Source organism: Juglans microcarpa x Juglans regia, chromosome 4D (assembly GCF_004785595.1).
Source record: "Juglans microcarpa x Juglans regia isolate MS1-56 chromosome 4D, Jm3101_v1.0, whole genome shotgun sequence".
Classification (NCBI taxonomy): domain Eukaryota; kingdom Viridiplantae; phylum Streptophyta; class Magnoliopsida; order Fagales; family Juglandaceae; genus Juglans; species Juglans microcarpa x Juglans regia.
The window spans coordinates 4,502,807-4,516,098 of NC_054600.1; the positions used below are offsets into that span (position 1 = coordinate 4,502,807).

At 35.9% G+C, this 13,292-nt stretch overlaps 1 protein-coding gene and 1 long non-coding RNA gene across 2 annotated transcripts; one reads left to right on the forward strand and one right to left on the reverse strand.

The window, feature by feature from the left end:
- Positions 1-7,253: 7,253 nt before the first annotated feature.
- LOC121259904 lies at positions 7,254-8,973 on the forward strand. The gene is made up of 2 exons (XR_005939649.1): positions 7,254-7,489; positions 8,651-8,973. It is a non-coding gene; the product is annotated as an uncharacterized LOC121259904 (long non-coding RNA).
- Positions 8,974-10,771: 1,798 nt separating this feature from the next.
- Positions 10,772-12,830, reverse strand: LOC121259903 (probable xyloglucan endotransglucosylase/hydrolase protein 6). Its single transcript, XM_041161708.1, has 4 exons — positions 12,071-12,830; positions 11,884-11,984; positions 11,601-11,797; positions 10,772-11,463 (listed from the first exon to the last, which is right to left on the reverse strand). Exons 1-4 carry the CDS (start codon positions 12,255-12,257, stop codon positions 11,073-11,075), a joined length of 876 nt encoding a protein of 291 aa, XP_041017642.1. The 5' UTR covers positions 12,258-12,830; the 3' UTR covers positions 10,772-11,072.
- Positions 12,831-13,292: the final 462 nt, after the last annotated feature.

Genomic DNA, 13,292 nt, shown 5'->3' on the forward strand with positions numbered 1-13,292 from the left:
ATCTTCCGACAATTAACGGAAACTATGTCGGCAAAGAGACCTAGAAAGGGGTAGATCAGTCATTAGCTCATGCAAGCTATATTTAATGGGAATCTATGCCAAAGAACTTTCACTTGCCTTGCAATGAAATCTAAAAAGTGCTGAAAACATTATTTTTCACTTGAAATTTTATGTTTTCTTAAAATTTTCTCTCTGGTTTTTTTTTCCTAAACTTAAATTTTGAGGTTATGTTTTTTTTTTTTTTTTTTTTTTTTGTAGGTTTCCCTCATATTGCTTGAATTTTGGCAAAATAATAGACATATAATGATATAATTTCTTTTATAACTTCTTATACAGTTATCTTTTAAATTATGAATATTTTTATAAAGTAATTCATAAAAAATATTATTATTTTATATAAATAATAAATATCATCGTTTTATTTTTTTAAAACAAGATTGTAAAGAGAATTATAAAATTTTTTGGCCCCTCTCCAGGAAAACTGTTAAATAATACTGCAAATTCATAATAACCGATGAGAGGCCGAAAAGGTAAAACCGCAAAGGGTGAAGCAGACCAGTAGGACGGCTGAAACTCTTGCAAGTTACAACGACAATGATATTTGCTGCAGCTAATCGGGAAAGGCAGGTATCTAATTTGCAGCATTTTCTTGGTAAAAATGAACTTCTCTGAGGCTACTACATCCAGCTCTAGGTTTTATGGAATTCTAAGTGGTATTTTTTTTTTTTTTTTTGTTCTTACGTCAATTCATGGCTGTCAATTGTTTGGTGTCTGTTTAATCCTTTTTTCCCCCAAAGAATGGAACCAAAGCCGTATAGCGCACCAACTGTTTGGTAAAATTCCTCGAAAATGCCAATGACCACTCTGCCTGGGTCTCGTCGTCTCGAGCTCAAATATGTTGTCACCACACTGGCACTGCTAGGCGGTGATTCCCTTATATATAACAGTAGTCACCATTTTCACTGTTTAACTTTACCCCGCAAGTTTGTGCCTCCGAACTGGCGCATCACCAGCACCGCCATTGCTGTCATTTCTGATATTACAAACACTGTAACCACCAAGGACCCACCACCGGCAGTACCATTATTGTGCTACCTTAATCGCTGTTGCGTCCACCTTCTCCACTTTTCTATCATCAAAATTATTGCTTCGTCACTTTCACTACTATGGTTTCCACTGCCTGGCTATTCCTTTTCTTTGAATCACCAACATGGTCCCTGCAACCATGGCATCAACCATGTTTTGATGCCATAGCAATTGCTGCCACCATTGGCACCATCTTCACGGTAATCATAGCCACCCATCCCCATCCTATACATTCAATGCCACCATAACTAATGGCATCATTGGTTTTACCTCGTTTTGTTCTGCTAATGGTTTACCTCTAGCATACATTTGTTTTCATCAAATGAGCTGCTGCCACTGCTGCCACTGCTGCCACTACTGCCACCATCTTCACTGCAATCATTACCCCCCATTCCCATCTATACTCTCAATGCCACCATTACTTGTGGCATCATTGGCTCCACGTCTTTCAATTTTGTAGCAAAAGAAGAGGGTGGGCCCTGAAAAAATATCTTTTTACAACAAATACAATACATAGAAATTAGAAAAAAAGGGCCCATGGAGTCGGAAAATAGTCTAGGCTCAAATTGTAACGTCACAATAGAAGGCCCAAACCACTTGGTCTACATTCTAAAAGGACTAGGTAATGATATAATTGAAGCCCTATTGGAATATTATAAAGAGTAAAAACTTCTCCTTCCCAAGTAATGTGGAATCCCATACACTACCTATCTTACTCATCATATGGGGTATCACAATCATATGGGCTACGGGATACATTGGGTTGGGGTTGGGGAGGTGTGTTTTATTCTAACTCAGGCTTGATGTATTTTGGGTAGTTTTTTGTGGGCTTTTTGGGCAATAGGAGCTCTTTAGTATGGGTTAGAGATTTTCTTGTATACATTTAGTGTACTTGGTTACTCCTATTGATATATATATATATATAATATTTTTACTTATAAAAAAAATAATCTCCCCTCTTAAATTCCCGATGTCCTCGTCGGGTTCGTCGTCATTGGTGGCACAGCTAAAATCCCATATTTCTGGTTGGGATAGGCTCATATATCATTTGTAACACCCCAATGGAAGACCCAAATCACATGGCCTATACTCCAAAGGACTAGTCAATGATACAATTGGAGCCCCAATTAGAATCCTATAAAAAACAAGAACTTCTCATTCCCAAGCAATGTGGGATATCATACACCACTTACCCTTATCCTTATTATATGGTCTAGGCTCAGATTCTTCAACGAAGTAAGGATGGAACTACCATAAAGGTGTTTTTTTTATACAATCATTGCTAAGGGTGTAAATTTAAATCGGGAAACTGGACCAGATCGGTTGGTCCGGTTTTAAACCAGTCTGGTTCGGGACCAGTTCCTATATTATTAGAACCGGCCGGACCTGGTCTGGTTTCTGTTCTGTAGTTTCCGGGACCGAACCGAACCGGTTGGGAAAAAAATGTATATAAATTAATTTTATATATATATTTTTTTATCAGTAAAAAGAGAGATATTATATATATGAATGAAATAGGCATAATCCTTGTACACGAGATGTATACAAAGGAACTCCTAAATACATTCTAAAAGCGATAAATTAAAGACAGGAAATCCTGAACATTGTTCCCATGTAATACAATAGTGGAAAACCAACACATTAGAGTGTAGAGAAAAAAATTCTTCAACTCAGTCCTTGTGCGTTCCTTATCTTCAAAGCAACGCACGTTCCTTTCTGTTCAAATACACCACATAATACACAACGGAATCATCTTCTACACTATAGGCACTTGCTTGCAACCTTGCAACTTTGACCAACATCCCAACAAATCCACCACCCTCATAGGCATAACCCAGGCAATATCAACCCTCAGAAAGATCTCATCCCACAACCCCCTTATTACCTCAGAGTGTAGTAATAGATGGTCCACAGATTCTTCATTCTTCTTACACAAGTAGCACCAAGCCAATACTATACATCCTTTCTTCCTCAAGTTTTCCGTGGTCAATATCTTCCCAAGAGCTGCACTCCAAACGAAAAAAGCTACTCTAGGGGGCATACGAGACCTCCAAATATTCTTCCAAGGGAACGGAATAATCTCAAGTTGTGTTGTCAAGATGCTATAATACCACTGTTTTTAATTTCGTACCGTACCGGCCGGTACGGCCGATATTTTCCATACCGGCCGATATTTCGGCCTTTATTTTTTATTTTTTTCATTTTTTCAAACTACAACCTTATTTTTTGACCCTCAATTCAGATTAGGCTATTTATAATTTATATATATATATATGTATTTATATATAATTTATTCATATATCGACTATCCCGAAACGGTAGCGGTACCAAAATATTTCGTTCCAGTGTCTTGACTGGTATGGCTTCCGGTACGGTATTCAAAACATTGTATAATACGCCATAACTCTACATGACTTGTGGTTATTAGACCTCCACTTCAAACTATCTCGTTGTGTCAATGGGATCTCCGTGAAATATAATAAGCTGAAAAATTTTGAAACAATAGGAAATTCCCAATCATGGAAATCTCTATTAAAAAGGATATTTCACAGATGCGCACCATGAGAGAATATACACACTTCAGCCACTGAAACTTCCCTATTAGCTGCAATACTATATAAGGCCGGAAAAACCCTTTCCAAAGCCTGGACTCCACACTACACATCCCGCCAAAATCTGATATGACTACCCTCACCAACTGCAAAGCGAACTTGATTTACAAAACATGGTCACCCTTTTCTTATATACTTTCATAAACCCACCCCATAGCCCCCACTTACTTCCTTAGAGCACCAACCACTCCAAGCGACACCTTGTTTAGCGTCAATAGTATCACTCCACAATGATCCCCCCTCCAAATGATATCTCCATAGCCATTTTCCCAATAAAGTTTTATTGAAAATTCTCAAATTACATACACCCAACCCCCCATTCACAGCTAAGGCACATACAGTCTTCCATCTAACCAAATGAAATTTCTTCTCCTCCCCCATTCCTCCCCATAGGAATGCCCTAAAGAGTTTCTCGACTCTGTTCACCACTCCTACAGGCATAGGAAACAAAGATTAAAAATAAGTGGGGAGATTAATGAGAGTACTCTTGATAAGAGTGAGACGGCCCCCCTTCAATATATTATACGAAATATTTTATATATATAAGTTTTATATATAATATATAATTATATATGAAATTTCTATATATAATATATATAATTATATATCATATATGAAATAATTTCATATTATAATTTATAAATTATAACATAAAATGTTAATCTTAAATATGAACATTTGTAATTTGTATGATAATATGTTATTAATATAATTATATATAAGATAATGTTATTATAATTTATAAAATAAAAGTTTAATCTTAAAAATGAAAATTTAATGATCATATGCTTTAAACATAAAATATATATTAAATTATTAATAACATTTTATCGTAAGAAGTAACATTTTATCATATGTTTTTTCATTTTAAAAAAACCGGAAAACCGGATCGGATTGAACTGGAAACCGGTAAAACCAAAAGTACCGGTTTAGGAGGGTAACCGGTGTGTAATTGGTTTTGGAAAATACAAAACCGGTACATACTGGTTCGATCCTAAATTTTGTCCAAAACCAGACCCGTTACACCCCTAAGATTCATTGCTATACTTTGTCTGAAAGCCGCATCGGCTGATGCTGCACCAAACTTGACTGCTTTGAGAAGTACTATGGTGAATTCGAAGGAAAGTAAGTATGGATGTCTACTGTCAACAAAGAGAGGAGAGAGCACGACGGATTGTCTCTCGGAGAGAAAAGAAATACCATCAAGATTTTGCCCTGAATGGTGATGTCTGGGCCACTCCGAAGTGTAGGCCACACCCTCCGAGCGTGGCACTGGTTCGGTGGCGTGAAAGTATCTAATCCAAGGTAACCTGACCATCATAGGTAATTACTATTGCCATTATTGTGTATTTGGTTTTGTTTCGGTATTTGGGAATGGAAGTATTATCTTGTGGCAATGTGGCGCAACAATACCTGCATCTAATCTAAGTTGAAATTATGCTCAATTTTTAGTCATGTCTATTTTGTTACATTGGGTAGATGTTTGTTGATCATTGGATACATTAATCTGAATCATACAATCAAGGTATACCACGTCTTATATTTCCAAGGTAAAAATTGGAAAACTGAATGTAATTGTGTGAAGGGAGTAAAAAAAGTTAGAAGGAAAAACTGATACTGTGTTTCCTCACAAGTTCATTTTTCATTGGAAAACTGGGACTTCTTACAATTGATTCTATTGTGTTACATTTTATTTTTTTGGATCAATGACATCCCCTAAGTTTATTGTGAAAAATAATGGGTTAATGTCTTTCAACTTTCTTCATGATACCCAGAAACAGTTAAGATATTTTTGGAACTATGAAACTATATATGCAAACCCAGAAAACTCCCATTACTCATGCTTGAATTGTTAAAATAATATAAGGACGAACCTTAATTCCGTATTCCCAAAATGAATCATCTACATTCTTTGCTCGAGCAAAGTTGGGTTGTGGGGAAGAGAACAGGCCTATACTTTAGTCATTTCTCATCTTTGATTGCAGCAATAGCCATTTTATGTTGTAACTTATTTCTTGTGGTCTTTATTTCTCTTTAAGCTAACAAAGCCCTAGAGTTATCAAAACTGTATCTCCTTTTGAAATGGAGAACTTGGATGGTTTGTAATGCAATATGGTTTGTAATTTAGTTTTGGATTTTTTTTCCTGGTTAAAATGTACCACATGTACTGAAACGGTGAAACTAATGTGAAGGGTCTTTGCACTGTACCGATACAAATTAATGTCATCAATGTTCAATTTGAACTTGTATTTTTCATATTATATAGTAATCTGGAACCTAGAGAGCTTCCTGAAAGATTGTTATAGTATGTACCAATTTTGTTCATTGCATGTACAGAAAGAAGAGGTAGGATGGGAGCATCTGGTGAGATTCGGTGAAGACGTTTCTCAGCTTTCACATCTTGTAATATGTTATTGCTTGCATCAATCATCCAATTAACAATATTTTCTCTTTGGAGAAAAAATTCAGGTTTAGCTTGCTTTTTTTCCCTCGGCAATTTGTATTATGTTATATTAAAATAAAATTACAACAGGTGGAGATTGGATCCAGATACAAAGAACAATCAAAATACATTATATATTGCCTAAATTTCCCAGAAGGATTTTCCAATATGGACTGAAGATCCAAATTGAGTGGCTCTTGAAGGATTTTCCAATAAGGATTTTCCAGAATTTGAAGGGAAATGGTGGTCCAGGGAGGGGATAACGGAGCTTCTTCCCCTCCCTCAAAAGAGTTGGCGGGAATGGGTTAGTAGGTGAGAGCCAACTGGGTTGATACTGTTGTCTGGTTTAATCTCCAGAATTCAAAGTCTTGCCTTTCTTCTTTGAGAAACCTGCTTCCTCTTCCACAGATCGACACTTCTTCATTTGTGACCTTTATCCTCTATAACAATTTACTAATGAGGGAATTAAACATGTTCATCAAAGCCTGATATACGTGGTAGCATGCATCGTGTATCTTTGTTTCTTCTCTTACCTTTCTATGGAACATATTAGAGTCCAAACTGAAATATAGAGAGAACTTTTTGGCAGCAGATGGAAGATTTAGATTGAATTACATAGGAATTTAGCTTGGTGCGACTTGACCTGAATGCCTAATTTTATGGGCTATAATCGTTAAGTATTTAACCGTGAAGTGTACTAAAGATTCCTCTTGAGGATGCTTGTATGTCCTGCTGTCAAGTCTATAAATTGTTGTGAATGGTTATATTTATTATATGTCATGGTCCCCTCAATTTCTCTACTTGTTTTTACTTCTTATTCATGTGGTGGACTGAGCCTTTTGCTAAATTTGATTGGCAGGGATGCAAGCAAAAGTCCACCTATAGTATTATCAACTGTTGGTCTTCTTCAATATCATTAGTAGTTGATGTTTTGCATTAATAGGCTTTAGTTATCTTTGAGATTCCTTCATGAGCATGTGTCATATTTTCTTTTTACATAAAATGATCCACAAGCTCGAGATTAAAGGATGTGGTGCAGCATTTTTTAAAGTTATTTGTTGCAAGATCTTTTAATTAAATCTTGAGCTTTTCTATCATTTGCTACTAGCTTCTTCCCTAAGGCATGATATACTGTTATGTCTTTTTCATTGCATCTGCTCACAGCTTCTTACTTTTATTAAGGGATGCAACTAATTTAATTGTGTACACAGCATCTGGAGAAGCTTCAGTACTTTTGGTATAATTTGGCTGATATACCAATCTCTTTGGGTTGTTGACTGTAAGCAGCTTTCACATTCAATGTCCCATCGCCAAATCAATATAGGTGAGCCAGTTTTTGATTATCCATGTATTGATAGAACATTTCTCTTTTCTATTAGTTGGTATTAAATTTTTTTAGTTTATGTTTTTGATTATACAAAATGGTATACCATTGATGGATACTTGTTATATAAGGGTTGAAAAATATTATATAAGGGTTGAAAAATATTCAGAATTTCTTTACATACAAAAGGGATGCATTCCTCATGGATGTGCGAGCTTTCTTGCTCAATTAATATATATTAACAAACTTTTCTATTTAGCAACAACCTGTTATGGCTCAGTATCTATTGGGTTTTCCTAGATGGTGGTATCCAGCCCATCCTCCGCCGGTAGGTGGCACCCAAGAGAAAAATATGGACATTCAATGGCAATGCTTCATATTAACAGACTTATCAAAAAAAAAAAAATGCTTCATATTAACAGTATAATACTTTGAAGTTCTCTATCATATAAAATAAGTGTCAATATATTTTCTTTGAGTTGGATATAAGGGCGAAGCTTTAGTACCTGCTACTTGATCTTGGTATCATGCATTGCTAAAGTTCTTTGAATCGGTGCACACTTTTTCTATATTTTTCTGAAAATGGATTGCTTCATCAGCAATTGGAGCATTGAGAGAGAGTATAAAAATCAGTAATATTCTTTATTTGTGCATTGTGATCTTCTGCACGGTATAAAAGTCAGCCATACTCGGAAAATCTTGCATGTGTTCTGGAGACAACTAACACCCACTGAGGTACAGAAGAATTATCAGCAAGTTGAGCGTGGAATTTGTTATGCTCAATGTCTTCCTGTTGGTATTTCTGTATGCCTTTTCTTAGATGTTAACCGACTTTTTCTTTAATCATATGCCATTACTTTTCCAATATTAATGTGATGATGAGCTAGGAACTAACAGATGAGCCAGAACTGACTATAAATGTGATAATATCACTTGCGGTAAGGCTTTCAATAGTATTTATCTTGGTAACGCAACCTCCATCATCACAACGAGGCAGTATGTGGGTTCTTAATTATCGTTGCAGCTTTATATTTGGTTCATGCATGAATATATCTTTAGCTGTTAGTTGTGATTTTTGCCACTGTGGTGTCCTTAATGTCTGAGTCCTGTAGTGTTCTGAAAATTTGTTGTATTTATGATTTCTGGTGCATACTTTCACTACAGTTCATTCGATTTTCTATTCAGGAATTGTCCATACCTTCTCATTGAGCATAAGAGTCTTTTCCTCTACACACAACTCACAAACAACAAATGTTCAAGACCAGAGACTTGCTCTTTTTGCAGGAATCTTACAGCACTGCTGGAACAAAAGTACTTTCTTTACTACTTATAAAAAAAAAATATAAAGTACTTTCTTTACTTGATTTATTCATTAACAAAGTCCAGTGTATCAATGCAAGATTAGGCTTTCATCTGATGTAAATTCTGTTTCACTTGTAGTACTCTGTTGATTTACAAATTATGACGTTCTATCTAACAATGAGATATGGTTTTAGATCTTTTATTTCTGTCCTAATCTTATCCATCAACCTGTTCCCTTGATTATATTTCTTGGTCGAATGAGACCTTTGTTTTAACTTTATTCTTCATAATAGGGACTTTTATTTCCAGTGATCGTCATCTTTGGCAGTATTTAAATGCTTGCAAACAGCTTTGTACTTATATAGACAGGTAGATCTGCGAATGTTTTTCCCTCCATTGAATTAGCAACATATAATTAGATCCCACACCCAATCAACCTTGTTCTTGGCTTTACTGCCGGCTATTTCTTTATAAATTACCTTCTGGCCTGTCATTAGTCCTCGTTTGTTTTTACAGATGAGATGAAATGAGTTGATATTAAAATTAAAAAATTGAATAAAATATTGTTAGAATATATATTTTTAATATTATTTTTGTTTTGAGATTTGAAAAGTTGAATTATTTATTTTATTTTATATGAGAATTTGATTAAATTATAATAATTAGATAAAATGAGATGAGATGATAAATGAAATTTCTCGAAAACAAATGAGGCCGACAACGATAACCACAAGACTTCTTGCTTATTTTATGTTTGGCTTTATATACAGCTATGTTTGTGAACAACTGTATATAGATATCAGCAGGTAGAACCGACAACGTTTTTCCACCATTTATATTGGCAGCACGTATCATATGCCACGGCAAACACATTTACTCTTGTGGTTAACTGAAAGACAATTACTGGATGGTCCCCTTGGCTTAAGTCAGTTGGAGGCGTGTCAAGGTCCCTCATTTTAATGCCTTCCTATCCATCCGTTTGAGACTGTGGTCCCTATATTTCAGACTGCTCATATAATTTAGAATAGTAAATAATGAAGATTTTTTTTTCCAAGTGTTTGGTCCAGATAAATGTCCCGAATTTTGGTTTCGTCCTTGTCCTTGTAAACTTTCTTGTCAGTTAAATCGATCTTTGTATTTTTCAAAAGTGAATGATTTTTTGTCGTTTGTTTTTATAACTTCTCTTATCTTATCATTATAAAAATAATAATAATAATAATAATAAAAATCTTGGCAAGCAATTGAAATTCAAATACTTCTTAATTCAAGTTTTAATATCTACTTTTTTAATTCAAACTTTTATTGCTGAAAATGAAGAGGGTATTATGTCTAATTACAAATAGTATCTTTACAAATTTACTTAATTTGATGTGTCTAATTGCAAAAATCTTTTTATTGCTAGACCATTTTGACATATCATGTCAAATCATATTGCTTTAAAAGCCTCTTGTTGATAATTATTTGTGTAAGTTTGTTATTACTCATATTTTGCTGGACCTCTAAGTGAGCCTGTCCAATTTTTCTTTAGGTAGAATAAATACAAAAAAATTAATAAAATAAGAAAAATGTGAGTTATTGATCAACCCCAATCACCGAGGCTATAAATGGGAAAGGCATATCTGTATATGATAATATATGGTCTTTTATGAATCATATTGACTACAACATCAGTCATGACAGTACGTATCATTAATCCTCACTCGTGCGCATATACCCATGCCAAAACCATGACCACCCTTGTTGCTGGGACCCTCTCTCAGTGCCCACTAGAGGCATATTTTCAAAGCATATGGAAAGTCCAGTTTGCACTCCATCATAGGTTTTTAGCAGGTTTCTGACATATTTGATGAAGTATTATATATGCTTAAATGTGTATCCAAGTAAAATGTATCTTTTGCATGGGCCCAGATCTTTTGCTTTTGGTTCATCAGTACTTGAAAGTAAGAAGACTTTTTTTTGGCTTAGCGTTTGAAAACATTGCACGTAGAGTTGTGGAATATCCTCTTCACAATTATTCAGAAGCTTTATTGGCACAGAAAATGCCTAACAAGTACAGACACAAATAGGCAATTATATAGCCCACATGCAGGAATTGACTCTTGCCCAATCCCAGAGCTTAGCCTTCATGGACATTTATACACGAGAATAATTCATATAACTACTCCCCCTTTACACCCCTCTTATATGCATGACTTTTATCACACAACGTACCTAGCGTACAAGAACATGTACGTACACAAAGTATATGGAGTATGGTTCATCAGTTGGTGGATGGATGGACTTCCGGTTTGATTGTTAAGCAGATTTAGATGCCGGCGAAACACTCCGGCGGGGTCACTGGGTACCTCGATTTGTCGGTACAGTAATCATAGATCATGTGGTTCATACGAACCCATCTATACTTCCTAAGTTCAAGGGCATTAAGTGCTTGATAAGTGGTTCCCTCCCACCAGTTTCTGGGGTTGGAGGCACAGGTAGTAGGTCCTGGCACAGGGCATCCCTCAATGTCAAAGTCCTTGTAATAAGCATAGAAAGGTGCTTTGCTCCAATCAATCTTCTCCAGCCCACCTCTCGTAGCCCAGTCATCGGCTTCCCACAAAGTGGAATAGACCCCCATGGGCTGCAACTTTGGGAATGGAATTCCTTTAGCTTCATTGTTCTTGTACACCCTTATCGGCACATCGTCCACATAGAAGCTGCAGTGCCAACAACAACAACAACATTAACAAGCATCGATCAGATCACTGCTAGTACGTACAAGGATATGTGTCGGTCATGCTTATATATATATATATATATATATATATATATATGTATGAAACTGTTCACTTACACAATATGACGGTGGTTCCACAGTATTGTGTAAGTGTGGAAATCAGCAGCAGGATCGAACCAAAGGTTCACTCTTTGTTCCCTATCTCCCTTCCCATGAGCGTAGATATTGGTCTGGACAGTGTATGGTTGCCCAGTTCGATTCCCCAGGAACTCGAAGTCCAGCTCGTCACGAACTGAATCCGTGTTTGAATTCATCTATATGTATATATATACATACCAGAAACTAAGGTCAGAAAAGTGATGTATACCAAAAGCTAGCTCAAATCGGTAATCTAACATACATAAAAGGCAGTGACAGTTCCAGCAGAGTCTCCAGGAACCAGCTTAATCTTCATGCTGACACGCCCGAACAAGTACTGACTCTTGGAAGCAAACCCACATCCTGAAAAGTAACAATTTGTGTGTCATCTCTGTCTGAACACAATCCAAATTATAAACTTTTGGAAGTACTGTACTAAAGAGCTTTACCAGAATTTTGGTCCAGAATGAGTTGGATGGCCCTCCCTCCATCGATCTGCTTGATATGGTAATCAGCCCATGTGGCTTTGAAATCTTGAAGAAAAGTGGTGGGTCGACCCATAACAGAGAGACCAAATGCAAGCACACAAAGTAAAAGAGAGGCAACAGCATGTGTATAGGAGGCATACATGGCCATGGTTGTGTTGAAAAGAACGAGAGAATTATTTCGAATATGATTCAGAAAAAGAGAAATTGGAGGTATATATATAGCAGTGATAGTAAGTAAGGAAAGAGAATCCCGTTGTTAAGTGATTAAGACTGCTGCCTTCTATGGAAAGCTCTATTTCAGCTTAGCTTTCCATACAGCTAATAGCAAGCCGTCATTAGGCCCTACCCGATCGGACTGTTTGTAGTTTCCTTCTCACCTCGATCTCCTTTCATCTGATTTTCTTAATCTCATCTCATTCTTTACGTTGACACATTGAATTGTAATATTTTTCTAACTAAATACCATTCTGCCTAACTCATTCAATTATTCCCATGACAGTCTAAATAAATAAGGAACAATAAGATGGAAGATCATGGCATGAACAATGGCCTGTGTTTTACCCGCACCTAACACCAAAGGGATATACAGGCCATCATCTCTGTTGCATTGCTTGCTGAGTTCTTTCAGTCGAACTGGCCCTGGAGTTAAATCCATTCGTTCAATCAACTCGTGCTGCAATCTGTGGACAGCAAGGAGAGAAGTAGATTGATTCGAAGGGCCAATTTGGCAGATACGTCCACTTGAAGACTGATATGTGTGGGCCTCTCGTTTTACAGTCTGGGTTGAGCTTGAACTCATTAAGCCATCCAGTTCAATCAATTAAAACAGGACTTTAAGATAAAGTTGTACTATACGATTCATAGCAACAATTATTTGAACAGAAAAATCGTATTTACAAGTATTTAATACCAAAAGTATGATCTTTTCAAATAATTGCCACTATCGATCTTAAAATGAGTTTATACGTAGAAGATATTTTGAAAACTAAGGGAGTAAATTTTAAAAACTCTCGAGATAAGAATACATAATTTTCCATTTTATCATAAAATGTCGTAACATTTAAGATTGGTATTTGTAAAGTAATTTTAATTAGAATTTATTATGTATCAGTTACTACTATGCACTCTCACACTCCACACTTATAGTTTTTTCATGAGAAATTCTATTTGCAATCCCTACTTA